Source organism: Equus quagga, chromosome 2, assembly GCF_021613505.1.
Source record: "Equus quagga isolate Etosha38 chromosome 2, UCLA_HA_Equagga_1.0, whole genome shotgun sequence".
Lineage (NCBI taxonomy): Eukaryota > Metazoa > Chordata > Mammalia > Perissodactyla > Equidae > Equus > Equus quagga.
Window position 1 is genome coordinate 107,034,542 of NC_060268.1, and position 16,532 is coordinate 107,051,073.

The 16,532-nt window shown below is 43.1% G+C and overlaps 1 protein-coding gene across 5 annotated transcripts in view; it reads right to left on the reverse strand.

Moving 5' to 3' along the window:
• The window catches only part of SIPA1L2 (signal induced proliferation associated 1 like 2), a 210,694-nt gene that overhangs the window by 42,238 nt on the left and 151,924 nt on the right, over nucleotides 1-16,532 (reverse strand). For 3 of the 5 annotated variants that reach the window (XM_046652987.1, XM_046652983.1, XM_046652982.1), the window contains exons 10-12: nucleotides 14,829-15,103; nucleotides 2,282-2,539; nucleotides 429-581 (exon numbers count right to left, since the gene is read on the reverse strand). In XM_046652987.1, coding sequence (XP_046508943.1) covers nucleotides 429-581; nucleotides 2,282-2,539; nucleotides 14,829-15,103 — 686 coding nt within the window. The remainder of the gene's footprint in view (nucleotides 1-428; nucleotides 582-2,281; nucleotides 2,540-14,828; nucleotides 15,104-16,532) is intronic. The other 2 variants (XM_046652986.1, XM_046652984.1) reach the window with 1 other exon arrangement.

A 16,532-nucleotide genomic window follows, 5' to 3' on the forward strand; every position in this document is an offset into this window, starting at 1 on the left:
CCAACAGGAGGCAGAAAAAGCAGTGCCAAACGCTAACCTTGCCTTCAATGATTCTGCGCTGTGTTTTGGAGAAAAAGCACTTTCAAGAGAGGCTGTGAATTGATTCCTCATTGGCTATTTAAGTGAGGGAGAAACTCCCAAGGCTCATCGCCCATAGAGTCCCCAAATCCTTAATTTTCACATATTCTGAAAGACTTTCCTTACAAAAAAGAAAAAATAGACAAGCTCAGAATTTAGACAAATAAGCACTACCTCCAGAGAAATGCTGAGCTTTCTGGCCAGGGCAAGAGACTTATTAAAAGCCTGTCCAGCATTTATATATCCCCCAAAAGGCCTTGTGTACGGCAGGCGCACACTCAATGCTTCTGAATGAGTCACGGCAACAAGTCCCTCCCAGGGGCCAGCAGTAAGGCAAAAATGAGCGATACCCATCGTATCCCACTGGCGGTCTCCAGGGTCCGCTGCCTCCGGGTCCGGGGTCACTGGAGGATGACTGGTTGCTGGGTGAACTTCTGAAATGTTGACTAGAGTCATTAACAGGGCACTGAGGTATCTGCGGAGTGTCAACATCTTGACCTGGCCTGTTTCGTTTTACAAGTGAATTCATTTTTACAATGACAAAGAAAATGAAGAAATATACATTGCAATGTGAAACAGCATAAATCGTGGACAAATAAACTAAGAAGTGGTGATGCTATGAGACATAGGTGGTTATGGTTGGTAATTTATTGTAGAAACAGATGTGGCAGGAACAAGACTACCATCTAAAGATTTAAAGCACAAATAATGATTCCAGTGTAATACGGAAGAAGAGCAACAGAACCCCCAAGAATACAGAATTATGAAAACGTTACCAATACTTGTTCTATGAAACTTAATGCAAGTCCCATTTTGGTTCTATATTTAAAATCTATGCCGAGAGAAACTCTAAATTTGGCAAAACCATTTATTTTCACACATCTATTGAATGCAATCCGATTTATTTCAGACACACAAAAATGAGTAAATTCTCATGAGAACTCACTTGATGAAGATGTGCTTGCTACATTTCCATTTTGCCACCAGAACCCTGTTTTTCCCCCTACAATTTACTAAAGTTTACTTTATTAAGGGAGGCTCTGCAGACGCTTCCTGAGGTCACCCCATTCACCTGGGCTTCCTACATGCATTTCTTTGAATATGAGGAGTTCATAAACTCAGCAGACTATTGAGTAAGGAAACCCAGAGTCAAGATGATTTAACATCAACTTAAAGTTAACACCATTCCTGCATTCACTCTGGAAAGAAAAACTGGAGAAAGCAGAGGAAGACCACATGTTTTGATCTTATTAACTCATTATTAATACTTATATAGGCTTACTACGTGCCAGGAATGGTTCTAAGATGTTTACATATATTGATTGATTCAATCCTCATAAGGTCCCAAAGAGGTCTCTATTATTACTAAGTTTATTTCTTAGATGAGGAAATTGGAGGCTGGGAGAGGACGAGTGACAGGCTCCAGGAAATACTACATCAGTGAGCAGCGGGCACAGCATCCATGCCGACAACTCGCTATGAGGCCAGCGGAGCCTGACAAGCCGTTCTGGGGAAACTCATGGTACCTCCACGGCCCATAAGTTACGTGAAAGCTAAAACAAAAGGGTGGAATGAATAACACCACTAACAAAAATTTACTGTTGTGTTCACTTAGAACTACCTATGTGAATTATGCATCCCCAAATTCTCACCAGCTTCTGATGCCATTGAATTTAACTTTTAAACAAGTGCATTCTCTCACTGAAAAATTAATTTTAAACTCAACTCACTTTGCTTAAAATGAGAGAGAAAAGCAAAAAAATGCTAATGACCTGAGGACCTCTTAAAATATCATGTGCATCAGGGTGACGGGATTTAATCACTGATTTTGCAGTTTTGTTTTATTTATACTCAAAACTGTTCACTTATCCAGAGGCTCAAGCAATACAGTCTCTCGGGTACCCTTCCCAAGATGGTTTAAAGAGCCAGTTGACCATGAGGATCACGGATGGAGAGGGAAAGCCGTGGCCCTGGCAGGCAGGACCCATGGGCAGGACCTGTGTGTCATCAGCCCCGGGGCTGGGCTGGAAGCAGGCCACGTCCAAGCTCCACTGCATCTGGGGCCTGCCCTGCGTGCCAACCTGTTCAAAACAAGCTAACTCAGAAAAGCTCAAGCCCAATAAGTAGTCCCTCCCCTACAATCTGGAGCTGTAACCCCAGGGCTTTACAAGGGCCGTCCTTGAGGAAGCGGCGCCAGCATTACCTCGTGCCATCGGGCAGCTTGCGGTCGAAGGAGGTGCTGCGGGGAATGGCAGCCTGGGCCTGCTGGAGCAGCTGCTGGCACTGCAGCCGGTCGGGCGTGCCGGGGACGGGGGAGGCCCTGGACAGCGGCTGCAGGGCAGGCGTGGGCACCCGGTGCCACGTGGTGTTCCTCCGGAAGGGGGTTTTGTACTCGCAGGGGGTGCCTTCGCTGTCGAGTTTATATTCCACCATGGGGATCCGGCAGAGCTCTGAACACCCTCTGTGGGGCCAAGAAGAGATGGTGAGAAGGGAGGCTTGGCGCTGGGCCATCAGCAAGGCTTACTTGCGGCCTGCCTGTGCTCCTCAGGTCTCACGGACAAGGACAGAGCCATCGACCCTAAGGAGTGTCCCTGGCTTATGGCAACCTTGTCTATTTACTACCTAGCCTGGAGCATTAGGATCCAGCACCATGCTGTGGCTCTGCTTAATTGACAGATACACTGTTAGGTATTTCATGCATATATCTTCCCTCTCCAGGGAGTTTGCAAACTTCTTAGACAGACCTGAATATATCTGTAACGAATTTGTACACATGGAATCATGCACATTGAACATGGGTGATAAATAAACTTTAATAGATTAAAAATGCCTCATATAGGGGCTGGCCCCGTGGCTGAGTGGTTAAGCTTCCGCGCTCTGCTGCAGGCGGCCCAGTGTTTTGTTGGTTTGAATCCTGGGCGCAGACATGGCACTGCTCATCAAACCACGCTGAGGCAGCATCCCACATGCCACAACTAGAAGGACCCACAACGAAGAATATACTATACAACTATGTACTGGGGGGCTTTGGGGAGAAAAAGGAAAAAATAAAATCTTTAAAAAAAAAATGCCTCATATATAACCTGAACAGGTATTTTCAAGTACAGTTATAAAATTAGGAATGAAAGTCACATGTTGCTTTTTCTATCAAGTCTGAGAAACGTCAAAAACAAAATTAGTTAACAGCTGTCACAGTCAAGGGAAAACCTGAGTGTCCATCTTGTCAAAGTCAAGTACGGTTTTTAGTTATTATAGTTCTCTCTTAAACTAGCATTACAGCTCCCCAAAGGTCATCGAGTGTGCTCTCCCATGTGCTCTAATGATCAGTCAGGGATGTAAGACCCTTCGGCCTGAAAAAGGTGACTTGAGTCAGACATCCCTCCAGTTTCCCACTAATTCACAGGGCAAATAGTGCTATTAGCTTGACCAAAGTTGGCTTGCGAGGCCACCTGGTGCAGTTGGGTGAGGACACAGGAAGGCTGGGTAAGTTTCAAATTTGAGTGTCAGGGCAAATCACCCCCATCTACCACGTTGATAAAGCCAGCGCGCCTCTCCCCAGACCTTCCAGAGTCAACACAAACACCTTCCAATGCTCACCCCATGAGAAACCTATGACCGGAGGGTATCACTCTTTAAAAAGCAGACTTGCATTCTCGAGACAGTAAAGTAAAACTTTTCAGCCTCTTTTCAATATCATAACAAAAGAACACAGAGAACAAGAAACAGAAACTCAACCATCAACGAAACTTGGAGGCACCTGAAACTCTAACAGACAGCATATTAAGCTAGAAGAATGCCAGAGGTTTAGCCGAGCAGAGGAAGGCAGGAGCCAAGGATGTCCCGAGGGGAAGACAAAGAGGAGTAACATGAGTCCCCTTGCACCCCGGGCACGGGAATAGGAAGCACCAGGCCCTGCAGAAGCCAAAAGGGAGGGAGAAGGCATGAGAGAGGGGGGTTATCAGAAAGGAGGGAACAAAGAAGAGTGCCACCCTCGGCACTGGGCCCAGTCAGGCTATAACCCCTCCTTACCTCTAGGGGTTGGGAGCAATGGTCCAGGGAAGTCAATGGGAACGGTCTAGACTCAAGGCCAAGAGGCAGAGGAGAGCCAGCTGAAAACCAAAGGCTCAGGCAAAGTCTCACTGGAAATGAGACCCAGGGTCACTCCTCCTTCCTGCAAACCCAGCTTCAGAACGCTGTCACCCTTCTCTAGAGAAAAGACGAGCAGACGGAAGCCATCCGCTCACTCTTTAGTGAGCCTCACCAACCAACCGTATCCTCAGAGAAGGAGGAACTTTGAAATTTAAAAACAGGATAGCTAAAGTTGAAAATAAAAAATCCAGCGAGACAGGTGGCAGCTAAACTCAGGAACTCTCCCAAAATGTTATATGAGAGCAGACATAAGAAAATGAGAGTCCAATCAAAGGTCTAACATCCACCCAACAGAGGTACCAGAAAGAAAAGACAGAGAACAAGGTAGGGAGGAAATGATTACGAAATAATACAAGAAAACTTCCAGCACTAAAGGATATGTAAAACCAGATGAAAAGGTCCACAGCGTGCCCGGTACAATGCTTGAAAACAGGTCCACATCAAGATAGTCACTGTGCAACTCAGACTCCTGGGTTAAGGAAGTGATCTTAAATTTCTGATGGGGAGGAGGAGTGGGGGGCAAAGGACACACAAAGGACTGGGACACAGAGAGCTCCAGTTTTCTCAACAGCAATACTGGCGGAAAGTTATTTCTCATCCGTCAAATCAAGAGTATTTAGAGCTTGGGGCCAGCCTGGTGGCTCAGCGTTACGTGTGCACGTTGTGCTTCGGTAGCCTGGGGTTCGCCCGTTTGGATCCTGGGTGCAGACATGGCACTGCTTGGCAAGCCATGCTGTGGTAGGCGTCCCACATAGAAAGTAGACGAAGATGGGCACGGATGTTAGCTCAGGGCCAGTGTTCCTCAGCAAAAACAGGAGGATTGGCAGCAGATGTTAGCTCAGGGCTAATCTTCCTCAAAAAAAAAAAAAAAAAAGAGAGTACTTGAAGCTTGGGATGGAGACAGAGGCAGAAACCAAAACCACGTCCCCTTTTAGGCTTGGGAAACCAAGTGGATGGAGGCGCTGCCATTTTGAGAACAGATGAGGAATGACTGAATAAACCATCCTAAAGAGATACTCCTGTTTACAGAGAATGAGGTAGTGATGATCTGTTTGTTAGTAAACTTTACTTCCTACCTTTTGTTTTAACTCTCCTTCCCCCAAAGCAAAATTCATCTCTCTTATCTAGGCAAATTTAGATTACTCTGGATTTATTGAATGCGCTAGTCAATTATTGGCCAAATTTACTAAGTCCAGATTTACATTGGACTGCACTGTTTTTTTTGTGTAAAATGCCAAGGCTCTTGATACCTACTCATGGACTTAAATTGTTTCCAAGTGTTTTCCTATTTAACTAGATACCACCTCCCCTAGAACAACTGATTCAACCATATGGCCAATGTCCTAATTAGAAATCATAAAGGTGGGATATTACCTTAGCAGATACCAAAACATCAAGAAAATCTACTCTGTCTTCTACCCTAACTGAGGCTCTCAGCAGGTTACTGGAGGTTGAGATGAAACCCAGGCTTTGCTGTCTCAAAGGCTGCAGCTGCCTAACAGTGCAAGCCAGGGGACCTTTCATGGAGACCCGCCAAAGTCAAAGGTCCTGGAGTTAGATTTTGAATGAAAGGAACATGAACATTGAATCTTGTGCACCAAAGGGCAATGTGCATTTCCAGCGCTTGTGTGGGTTTCAAGTTTACTGGGTTTGATTTAAAAGGAAGAATAAGGTAAGAGAAGACAGATGCCGGAGCAGTGTGGTGTATTCAGTTCACGCTCATAGACTATAGCCTTTAAAGGATGTGTAATTTAGCTTGAATCTTCCCAAAAATTATATAAATGGGTAATCACGCCTAATATTTGAGAGAGTGTTGACAAAATCTTGTGCAATGCATTAGGTTGAGGAGAGAACCAGGGGGGAATTATTTCATTTCCAACCTCCTACACAGTCACATGTAAACGATCTTTTAATACTAAAAATTGGCATTCTTTTGCCCTAATAAAAATCAGCTATTCTCAAAAGAATGGTTTTATTTTAAAACCAAAACTAATTTTGTTATTATGGGACACTTTTACAGCAACTACTCTTATAAACTAGATTTTTGCTTTTTGACTTCTACGACTGAGACCTCAAATAAATACCACTAATTATTACACATCATCAAACCGCCTCAATCTTAGTTCTGCTCCATCTGTATGAGGAATTCCTTGAAGGATACATATAGAAAATTCAGCCAATTTTCAGGGGAATGGGAAGAGGTATAAAATAAAAATTAAAAACTGGCCTACGGAGGTCCTCCTCCTGCTGCAGTACCAGAAACGGACGTGCACCTGCCCTTGCACATCCCTTCCCCTCCTTGGGTGGTTCTAGCACAGATGCTGGGCAAGAGATCCCAGCTCTTCTGGAGCATCAAAAGTGGTGCTGCTGTGAAGGGGCGCACAGCAAACACTGCTGACCACTAAGTAAAGGCCACGTGAAACCCACACCGACCGAATGCAAAAAGAGCACAAAAGGACATTTCCGAAAAAGGGAGCTGCTAATGTTGCGTAAACTGAAACATTTTTGAAGAAAAGACTAAAGTCTTTTGCTTTCCAGCATTACAGACTCAGACCTCACTGATAAACTTGCTTGGCTTCCTTCCGACACACCGAATCCAGTGAATGGATGTGAATTGCATTTCTAGCTCCTGGCACACTTTTCACAGCTTGCTTGCCAAAAGGAGATCCTCAAAGACATCAGATAAGGCTGCGGGATCACCTACATGTACGCGTTATCGATTTCCTCTTTGCTCAATAACGAATGTACATGTCATCTACTTATGCTACTAATTAACATGCTAGGTAGAGATCAATACAAACTCAGCTTCAGGGTTACAAATAAATACAATTTTTTAACACTGCTTGTCTAGCCAGTAACTTTCCTGAGTGCAATCTCTCGCAGTAGTATATGCTCGAAGGCAAAACATTTTGTACAACAAGAAGGTCATAAAAAATGTGCTAGTTAAAATGTGACACTACAAAACTCTAAGAATGACAAGCAGTTTTATTAGTTGGGTGCCTCAGAGAATCTTCCATTTTATTGCTTTATTCTGAAACAATGCTACTTGTCCTTCTGAACTTAGCATCGTGAACTCCCTGGGATGGCTTATTCATGGACAAGGGACCCTCATTAACTTACTCATATCCATATTCATCAGCACTCTCCCTGCTTCCTGCTGTCTAAAGCAGGCTTTCCCACAGGAGATTTCTAGGTCAACAGCTCCTATCACTTCCAGGCTTCTGTGCAGGGCCAGCACAGGGGTGGCATCCACTCTGGTTCACAGGTGACAGGCACCCACACCCACTGCCAAGCACTGTACCTATGCACCCCTAACTTCAGAGACGCCCAGGAAGGACCCCAAAGTCACATCTACCCACACAGGCCCATTCCTTTCAAATGACACCTCTAATTTCCCAGAAGAACCCTCCATTTACCATCAATAATTTAAGTCCTTGAAAGTGGAATCTCTGCTGGCCAGGCTCGAGACTTGGTTCTAAAGGCTCGCTTCAGCCTTCTCAGCCTGACCATCAGGACCACCACTGGTGGAGCCCAGCCAAGTGACACAGTTTTCTCTATTCATTCCCAGCAGGAACCCTCTACCTCAATCAAACTATTCTCCATTAAAGGGAGAGTTTGGGCTCTGGTCTCAAAACCCACACCTGCCAATGCGTAGCTTAGAAACGGGACAATCTCTTTGGACCAATGTTTCTCCTCTTATAAATGGAATAGGAAGAGCAAGGGTATGTTAAGATAGAATTATATGAAATATGTAAGCTTCCTGAAGTGACAGCTTCACAAGAAAGAAGTTAGTTACAAACAGATAATATTACCTTTTGCTTCTATGAAATAGAGGAAACCAATATTAGACAGCAAAAGGCACTACACTTTCATGAAAGTTCTTTCTAGATAATATTTATAAAACTATGGAATTATAAAGTTTAACTTTATGTAACAATCAGAATTGCAGAAAACTTTAAAACTATAAAATTCCCTTCGTGTACATCTACCTATGGAACAATACATCATTATCCTGTTACTTTATTCTTTTCACTGTACATAAAAGTAGGACACATGAATTTATGCTACTTCAAAAACAAAGGGGAAGAGTCCTAGGGGATGATAAAGAGGGATGGTACTTTTGAGGAGCAGCAAAACAAAACCAAAAACCCAGAGAATGGAGAAAGTTTAAAGGAATAAGGTATATTCTTACCAAAAAAAACAAAAGGCAGTTGAACAAATTAGCTGGACCTGGATGGCGGAAACCATGGACCGTGCAGCCACAGCTTAATCATGTAATTACAACTTGCGTTTACTGTAACCTGAAATTGCCTATTGGTTTTACTGTACTGGACTGCATCATAGAAAACCTTTAACTGAACCCAATAACCTAATGAAAAGCCTCACAACATACTGCAATGCTATCCTTTACGTCCAATCCTCCAGTTACCTTGTATGGCACTTTAGTTTTCCACACACACTACACTACTTCAGTTCACACAAATGTTTGAGGTAGCACCAAGGAAATCTCCAGTTCTCAGAAGGAAGCTCAGAGAGGTTGGAAAGGTGACATAGCTACTCAGGGACAGGTTCGCGCTGGAAACCGGAGCCCCTGACTCCCAGCTCAGCGCTCTTTCCAAGACACTTGGGCTATCTCCTTCGAAAGCTATCAAAGAATAGTTAATGTGGCCCACATCATATCATATTTTCCATTAGCAGCAAAAAGAATCTTTGGAAACAAAGGCAGAGAGATTCCGTCAAAGGAACGCCCTGTTTCTTTTATATTATGTGCTTGAAAAGAAGCCTTTTGTAGGCCCAGGGTTTGAAGTAATCACTGATATTTTAATCATTTTAATGTCTGTTATGCTAATAGCCTGCTAATAGCTCAAAGACTCTTTCCAAATCACCCAACAAGGTGACAGGGGTAATTGATGCTCATTCAGTTGAATCACAAACTCTTTCTTTCTGTTGCTTGAAAAATCAAAAGCTTCCAACAGGAATAACCACATAGTATAAGTTACTGTACAGGTCAGGGCACTGTCACACAGGAAATAGCGACGAAATGAAATATTCATTCACTTTTCTACATATTTCCTTCATTTACAGATGGAAATAGAGACACACCTAGACTACAAATAGAAAAAGAGACATCTAGACCATAACCCCACTTGACCAAGCCCTTTGAATCAAAGTCTGGAATTGAAAAGGTGTGCGTCATACCGAATACCAATACGAAGGTAGGCCGTCTGGGACTGAATGATTCATCAGCCGCCATCCTTTCCTTCCTCACCAGACACAGGGGTGGACCCTGTTTCCACCCACTGTACCCCCAGGACCTAGCACCACATTTGACTTAAAACAGAGGCTCAGAAAGTTCTTCATGAAGCCAATCGCTTCCCTCTTTTTCTCAGAAAGCTTGAGACCAAGAATAACGTTTTATTGCATTACAGACTTTAAAGTTAAACATAGAAGATTTTCAATAGCTATCTGAGGCCTGAGTTTTGATGAATGTATTTCCATGAGGGAGAATATCCACTGGCTGTCCGTCACCATCGCCTGGTGTAACCTGTCAAGTACGAGACAGTTATTTGCGTAACGAACACAACACTCGTGCTTTACTGTCACTCTTTGCATTCCTGTCACGGTGTCAATGACCCTACAAAGTTCCAAACTACAAAAAGGTGTGGACACTAAAATACAGATTATTACCTGGAGAGGGTGAAAGCATTTTCTGCCTGGAGATACTTATCAGCAAGTGATAAGTTGTTGCTATAGTTTGAGAAAACTATTTTTAAATAACAAAAATACGAATGGGAAGTACTGTATTTTAGAATGCCAGGTGGACAAAAAGGAGCCCATCAAAGTAAAGATCATGTCTGTCCTAACCTTTTAATAGTCCTAGTGTCTGGCACAGTTTCTGGCACAAGCTGGCTAAGAGTGAATGAATGAATGAGTAAACGTAAGGCAACCCATTTTACATTTGTTCTGTAATCCAATGTTCTTACTTGAAGGAGTGAGGCAATAATCCAAGCATTATTTTGGAGGAACTGGGCAGTTTTCATAGTTCACATTAAAATTCACTACTGGAGGGCCCATAGGACAATACCAGATATAATTAATTTTTCTTATCCATACAAATAAATCGGAACTCTAAAACCTCACTTTAGTCCAGATTTCAGTTCACTAACTATCTATACATATAAATTTATATATAAACTGCTAATCTGACATAATTGAGTTTTCCTTCCTATTTCTATTTCCACGTCCTCCTCCGTGTACTTCAGGGAGTTGAATGGTCAGGCAACAGGAAGCAAACAGAAGACAAGAACACAAAGCTTCAATTTTATAGAATGATGAGAGGACAACAATTTTAGATTCATGACAAATGACATAATTTCCACTGTTTTGCATTATATAGAAAAATTTGTCTTGGATAGTATGCCAACAAAGTATGAAAAATCACACAAAACAGATGCACCACAGCAAGGGATTTCATTTCCATTTTTATTGGACATATTTACTAAATCACTCACATTGTATAACAACTCATGCATAATTCTGATGAGTTGTTATTTCCTTTCTATCACCCTTTTAAGTTGATGTGCTTTCCTTCAAATGACATTGATAGAATGTCAGTCACCTTTGAAGGCTAGGGGCGGGGGCCAGATCCCCCCTTGCAGAACAAGGGAGAGCTTAATTAAGCGTCTTCCACAACTCTTCTTCATCTTTGCCACTGAGACTGTCTGCTTGGGAAACACCCTTGCTCCCTTTAAAACCTTATTTCCATTTGAAGAGGGCTATTCCCAAACCAATGGTCGCCACTCATTCCCCAATCTATATGCATTCACTCCTGGATCCGATCTCAGCGCCAGATCAGTTAATAAGCATTCCCAGAGGAAACCCTCCCAGCCTGGTGTTCTCTGGAACTCTACAAGGAAAAGGAAAAAGGGCTCTGCCTTCCTTTCAAGCTGAGGGACAGCTGAATTATCATCACCCTTAGGCTTGAGAATGGGCCTTCAAAACGGCAGTGGTGCTTTTGATTCAACATAAATACTCTCCCAGTTAAAGACTTCATTTAATCCAGTGGCTTCTGAGTCATAAGCAAACACCTTCTGACCTGCGGAAAACCAGGAGTGAGTCCATCAAATGACAGGCCTCTCCCACTGCTGACGGGAGCAGATGGGCTCCGAGGAGAATTATTGCTAACTGATATCCTGTAGGACAAAAATCACACTGATAAATGGCAAAAATGAACTGAACTATCTTTCACTCATCATTCACAATGTTTATGAAGACTGAAATGTCTTGCAATTCGTTCACTGGGCCATTTTTGTAGTCCTTATGGCTTTTACATGAAAGACAACTTAAAAGAAAAAAATTACACATGCACACACTCACACACACATCCATTTAAATGAATGTTTTCTTTTTGCTCCCTCCCTGACAAGCACTAGGAGCCAATTTGTGAAAGAAGACAGGGGTCATTTTCCACGCCACAAATCAAACGCGTGGTTTCAGCTTGAGGCACATCTCTGTGTATTTTGCTATAGCCGTATGGGTACCAAGCGATGTTTTGTTTAAAAGGTTTGTACTTTAATTTTCCATATGAGTCAGGTGCTACCCATTTCCCCTTCAGGCCCTCCTCTACAGTTTCTTAAAAAATCTAATAATGCAGAAGGCTACACTTGCTTAGAGCATGGATGAAATTTAAAATAATGTTTCACGCTTGCATTGCAGTTGAAAGCGAGGGACCCTTATTCCAAGGATAACTTCTCGTGAGGCAGCAGGTAGTTTTACCAGGGCACCCAGACAGTCACAGACAGAACACGAATCCCAAACTCATAAAAATACGGATTCAAAAATCTATAAATTCAAATTCACAGAATATTAGAAGACTGAATTGAAAGAATTTTGAATGATACCTTCTAGGTTTAAAACCTTCATGACTTACAGAAATGTGGGTGATAGGCATGCCAATTTTGGAGTGTAGTTACCAGGCAAAAAGCTAATTCTAACCCTGGTTAAGGTTAAAATATAAAAGACAGTTATTCCAGATTAATCAGGAGAAAAATCTGTATCTTCAGGGAGTGGCGTTAATGAGAATTGAGGAAACAAAAGCAAAATCTCTAAATATCTTGAATAGCTTCAATAAGAGAATTTGCATTTAAAACAAGGAAAGAATTAATTATGTGCAGACCACAGCAGATTATGTGTCCTTGGATAAAAAAATAAATAACAGCCAGAACTTTTAAAAGGCAGTTTTTGTTTGTTTATTTCTTTTAGCTGGAAAACAATTCAGTATTTCTTAGGAAATCCTACTCTTCTAAATCATATGTTCTAAATACCAAACATAATGATAACTTTAACATTTTTATTAAACAGATCTCTTGAAAGCTTAAAAATGTTTTACTGAGCAACAGTAGGCCAAAACTAAAAATAGGCGGAGAAATATTATTTTTTAACCCAGAGAGAGAACATGGTAACATTTTCCTCTAATTCTATAGTAGTAATCAACCTCTAAGACAGATAAACAGACCTCATTGTCTCCATAAGATCTGCAAATCTATATTTCTACCAAAGCAAGAAAGAATTTACTATATGGAAAAACTTCTAGTAACTGGCTTAAAATTTACTTTAAAAGACTTTCACTTACATGATATTTTAGCTTCAAAGGTCTAAAGGATTTCCCTTCTATTATTTCCAAGTCTCATTTTTAATAAAATAGTCTTTGTTTTTGATTTCTTTGTACTCATACCATGATGTGTGATTCATGGGATTCTTGGGGAGCAAATGGATGGAAGGGGACAGAGTCTGGCAAGGCAACAAGAAACATCTTGGATATTTCCCATGACATGTGGCTGGTGCTCTCAAGAGGAATTTCAGCTCGTTAAACCTTTATTTTGTAAACCTATTGTGCAGATATAGGAAACAAGGCTACGGAAAGTCAGGTAGGGAGCAAATGTTAAGATAACTTCTAGAGAAAGACCTTTACAAAATGTGCACGTTAACCAGGGAGGAAGGTGGTATAGCACTGGTTTGTTTTCTAAAAAAAGATCACCGGTGGTGGTGTCGGGGGGTCAGCCGGTGATGCAACAGTTAAGTTCGCATGTTCTGCTTCGGCGGCCCAGCGTTCGCTGGTTTGGATCCTGGGTGCGGACATGGCACTGCTTGGCAAGCCATGCTGTGGCAGGCATCCCACATACAAAGTAGAGGAAGATGGGCACGGATGTTAGCTCCAGGTCAGTCTTCCTCAGCTAAAAGAGGAGGATTGGCAGTGGATGTTAGCTCAGGGCTAATCTTGCTCAAAAAAGAAAAAAAAAAAGTCATGGTTTTGAGCTTATCTATCCAATATGGCAGCCACATGTGCTAATTACATCTTAATTAAAATGAAAATTCACTTCCTCACTCGCACTAACCACATTTCAAGTGTGTGAGAGTCATGCGTGGCTTGTGGCTACCATGCTGGATGGTACAGATATAGAACATACTGCAGAAAGTGCTACTGGACAGCGCCGGTTTTAGAGGTCAAGGAAAGGAGATGGAGAAAGTAGAAAAGAATGTCCTAAGTTATCACAGAAATAAGTCTAGAGAGTAGGCGCAGGAATCGTGCTATCCCTGAATGATAAGAATTTCTTTTAGAGCATGAAAATATTCAAATGAATATCCTAAAGTTTTGTTTGTTTTTTTTAAATTAAAAGTGTGGGGCGTTGATTATGGCTGAAGGTGCTGAGCGCTTTACGTATATCATCATACTTAATCTTCAGAGAAACAGTAGGAGGGAGGCGACGGTTTCATCCCCATCTTACAGACAGTCAGTGAGGCTTAGAGAGCATGTGAATCATCCAAGATCACACAGCTAATGCCCGGATTCAAAGCACACTGGGTCTCTCCAAAGCCCGAGCTCCTGAGGCAGCCTGAGGGACTCCTTCTGAGATGGAGATGTGCTCTAGATAGGAGCACCGGACACCACAGCACAAGCAGGGCCACAGCCAGATGGACGCTGGTTCTCAGCATTCTTTTCTCCCTTTGGCCTAATATTTTCATGATGTTGGACATGATTATTTTCTATTAACAATGGAACAGTATCATTTTCTAATTCCATTCCTGTTCCTTCCCTCCGCCCATCTACTCTGAGCTTTCCAAGTCTAGCCACTTCTTTTCATACCTAAATCGTGACAGCTTATGAGGATGCCCTGAACCAGTTCAGCTCGAATGGAGCAGTCACCACACAGAGTATGTCTGATGTCCCAACGTTCCTTCAGACACACAGGTATTGATCTCTTAAACATCCTGTTAATAACCAATAACTTCACATTAGGATAAGGGATTCTAGTAGTGCAGAGAAAGTATTTAACTTGCTAAAGGCTGAGCTGGGATAAAGAACATTTCCTCTTAGATGTTAAGTCTCACTGGTCCAGTGAACCGAGCAGGTGCTCTGCTCCTTAGTTTCTAATATCTCAGCTTTTACATGGTCAATGTCCCATTAAATTGCTTAGAAATTACAATTTATCGAAGATGCACCTGACTACATTTTCTGAGGACCCTGAGGGACTAGTTAGGACAGTACCTGCCACAGAGGCCGAGGAGGAGCCAGCATTGCTGAGGAGCCCCCCACGCCTTACCTCCGGGGCGAGCCGTCGTCGTGTGGCTGGATGATGACCACCTTCACGGTCACGGAAGTCCGGAGCAGGTCGATCATCTGTTCGTGGGTCAGAGTGGCCACGGCCACTTTGCAGATCTCCACAAGGCGGCTCCCTTGGCGAAGACCGGCCTTCCAGGCAAAGCCGAAAGGTTCCACATCTGCAACGATTCCTTCAAAATTCACGTGGAAGCCAAGCTGGCCCAGCCCGTTCCTCCTCAGGGTCATTTCCACAGTCTCGCAGCCTCTCGTCACTATCTAAGGGGATAGGAGACGGTTAGTGACAATGCTGTGGAGCCCCCATGTCCGAGGGGTGCACACAGGCTCTGGGCTTGTTCCTCTCCCCTCAGCCCTCACAGCCCTTCCTTCAAACAGTCCCAGTGACAAGGACACATTTCAATCAGAGTTCACCTAATTAACTGTGGCATCCAGTACAAAGAATATAACAGTAAAACAACAGTTTCATTTTTCAAAGGCAAACCTATTCCTGATACAGGTGTCCTGCTTTTTCTTAGAAGCCACTGGCCTAGAGCTTGTGAGCTTAAGATGGGCTCTCATAATTCCCTCCTCTCCTTTCTCATGTCAACTGACTTGGCTCTTAAACATATAAATTCCATTGTTCCAGATGGACTATAGTGAGGGAAAAAATGTCAAGACTTTTGAAACTAGTACAAGTTTCGCCCATCAAGCCTTAAAACCTATGAGACAATTTCATTCAACTTAAAAACGGCCGCAAACCCTTCCAAGCTAACACTTAGGGACCTGCCCCCAAGATGGGCAGCAGCAGAAGTCAGAGCGTTAGGAAAACTCTAAGTGCTCTCTGTGTACCCGTCCTGTGGACATCTGTTCTGTCCTTTAGGACCCCTCTCCTGGGGAGTGACTGCCCTTGCTTGCCTGGGTGTTGAGGACTGTTTAAATTAAATGTGGGCCGGCCAGCCAGGCTCCTTGGCATCTGCTGACAAGGGCAGTATGCAGGATGGTGCTCTCTCTTGCAGGCAGCAGAGACCTGGAGGCACTGGGCCACCCCTCAGGGCCAAGGACAACCTCAGGCTGTAGCAGCTCCAGTGCATTTACCTTCTCCAAGAGCAGGAGTCTACACAGTATCCCAAAAAGGAATATGAAGGAAGAAAGCGGTTTGCATCACACTCGGTGCACCGAAGCACCAATAATTAGTTAACGACACCCTCAGAAGTGCTTACTGAGACAGCTTCCACGCATTGAAAGAAAAACACAGGCTCATTAACTATCCTTTGATGACACGGCATCACTTATTTGTGGGAAACTTAAAGTCAGGAAGTATCATACCCATATCAGCCAAACCAGAGAGCTCATGCATGAAGTTTCAGTTTAATAAATGCTCCGTTTCCATGCAACACACTCTGAATACACAGATCCTATTTAATAAGACCTATGACTGTAAGCACCGCTGTAGGGACTGGGGCTGGTTCCGTGTATCACCACTGTGTCTCAGGTTTCCATGGTTACCGCCACGGGTGCTCGCGCTGCCAATCAGTGTCTCACAGGCACACATGACAGTTTGGGGCTTAGGAAAATGGGGAATGGATTGCTGGTCTTAGTGGCGAAGTTTTGGAAGACTGAAGTTTCTAAAGTTATGAAGTGAACTAATTTAAAATTGTTTAAAAATAGTACTTTTGTGATATGTACAACCGGAATAAATTTTTCCTTC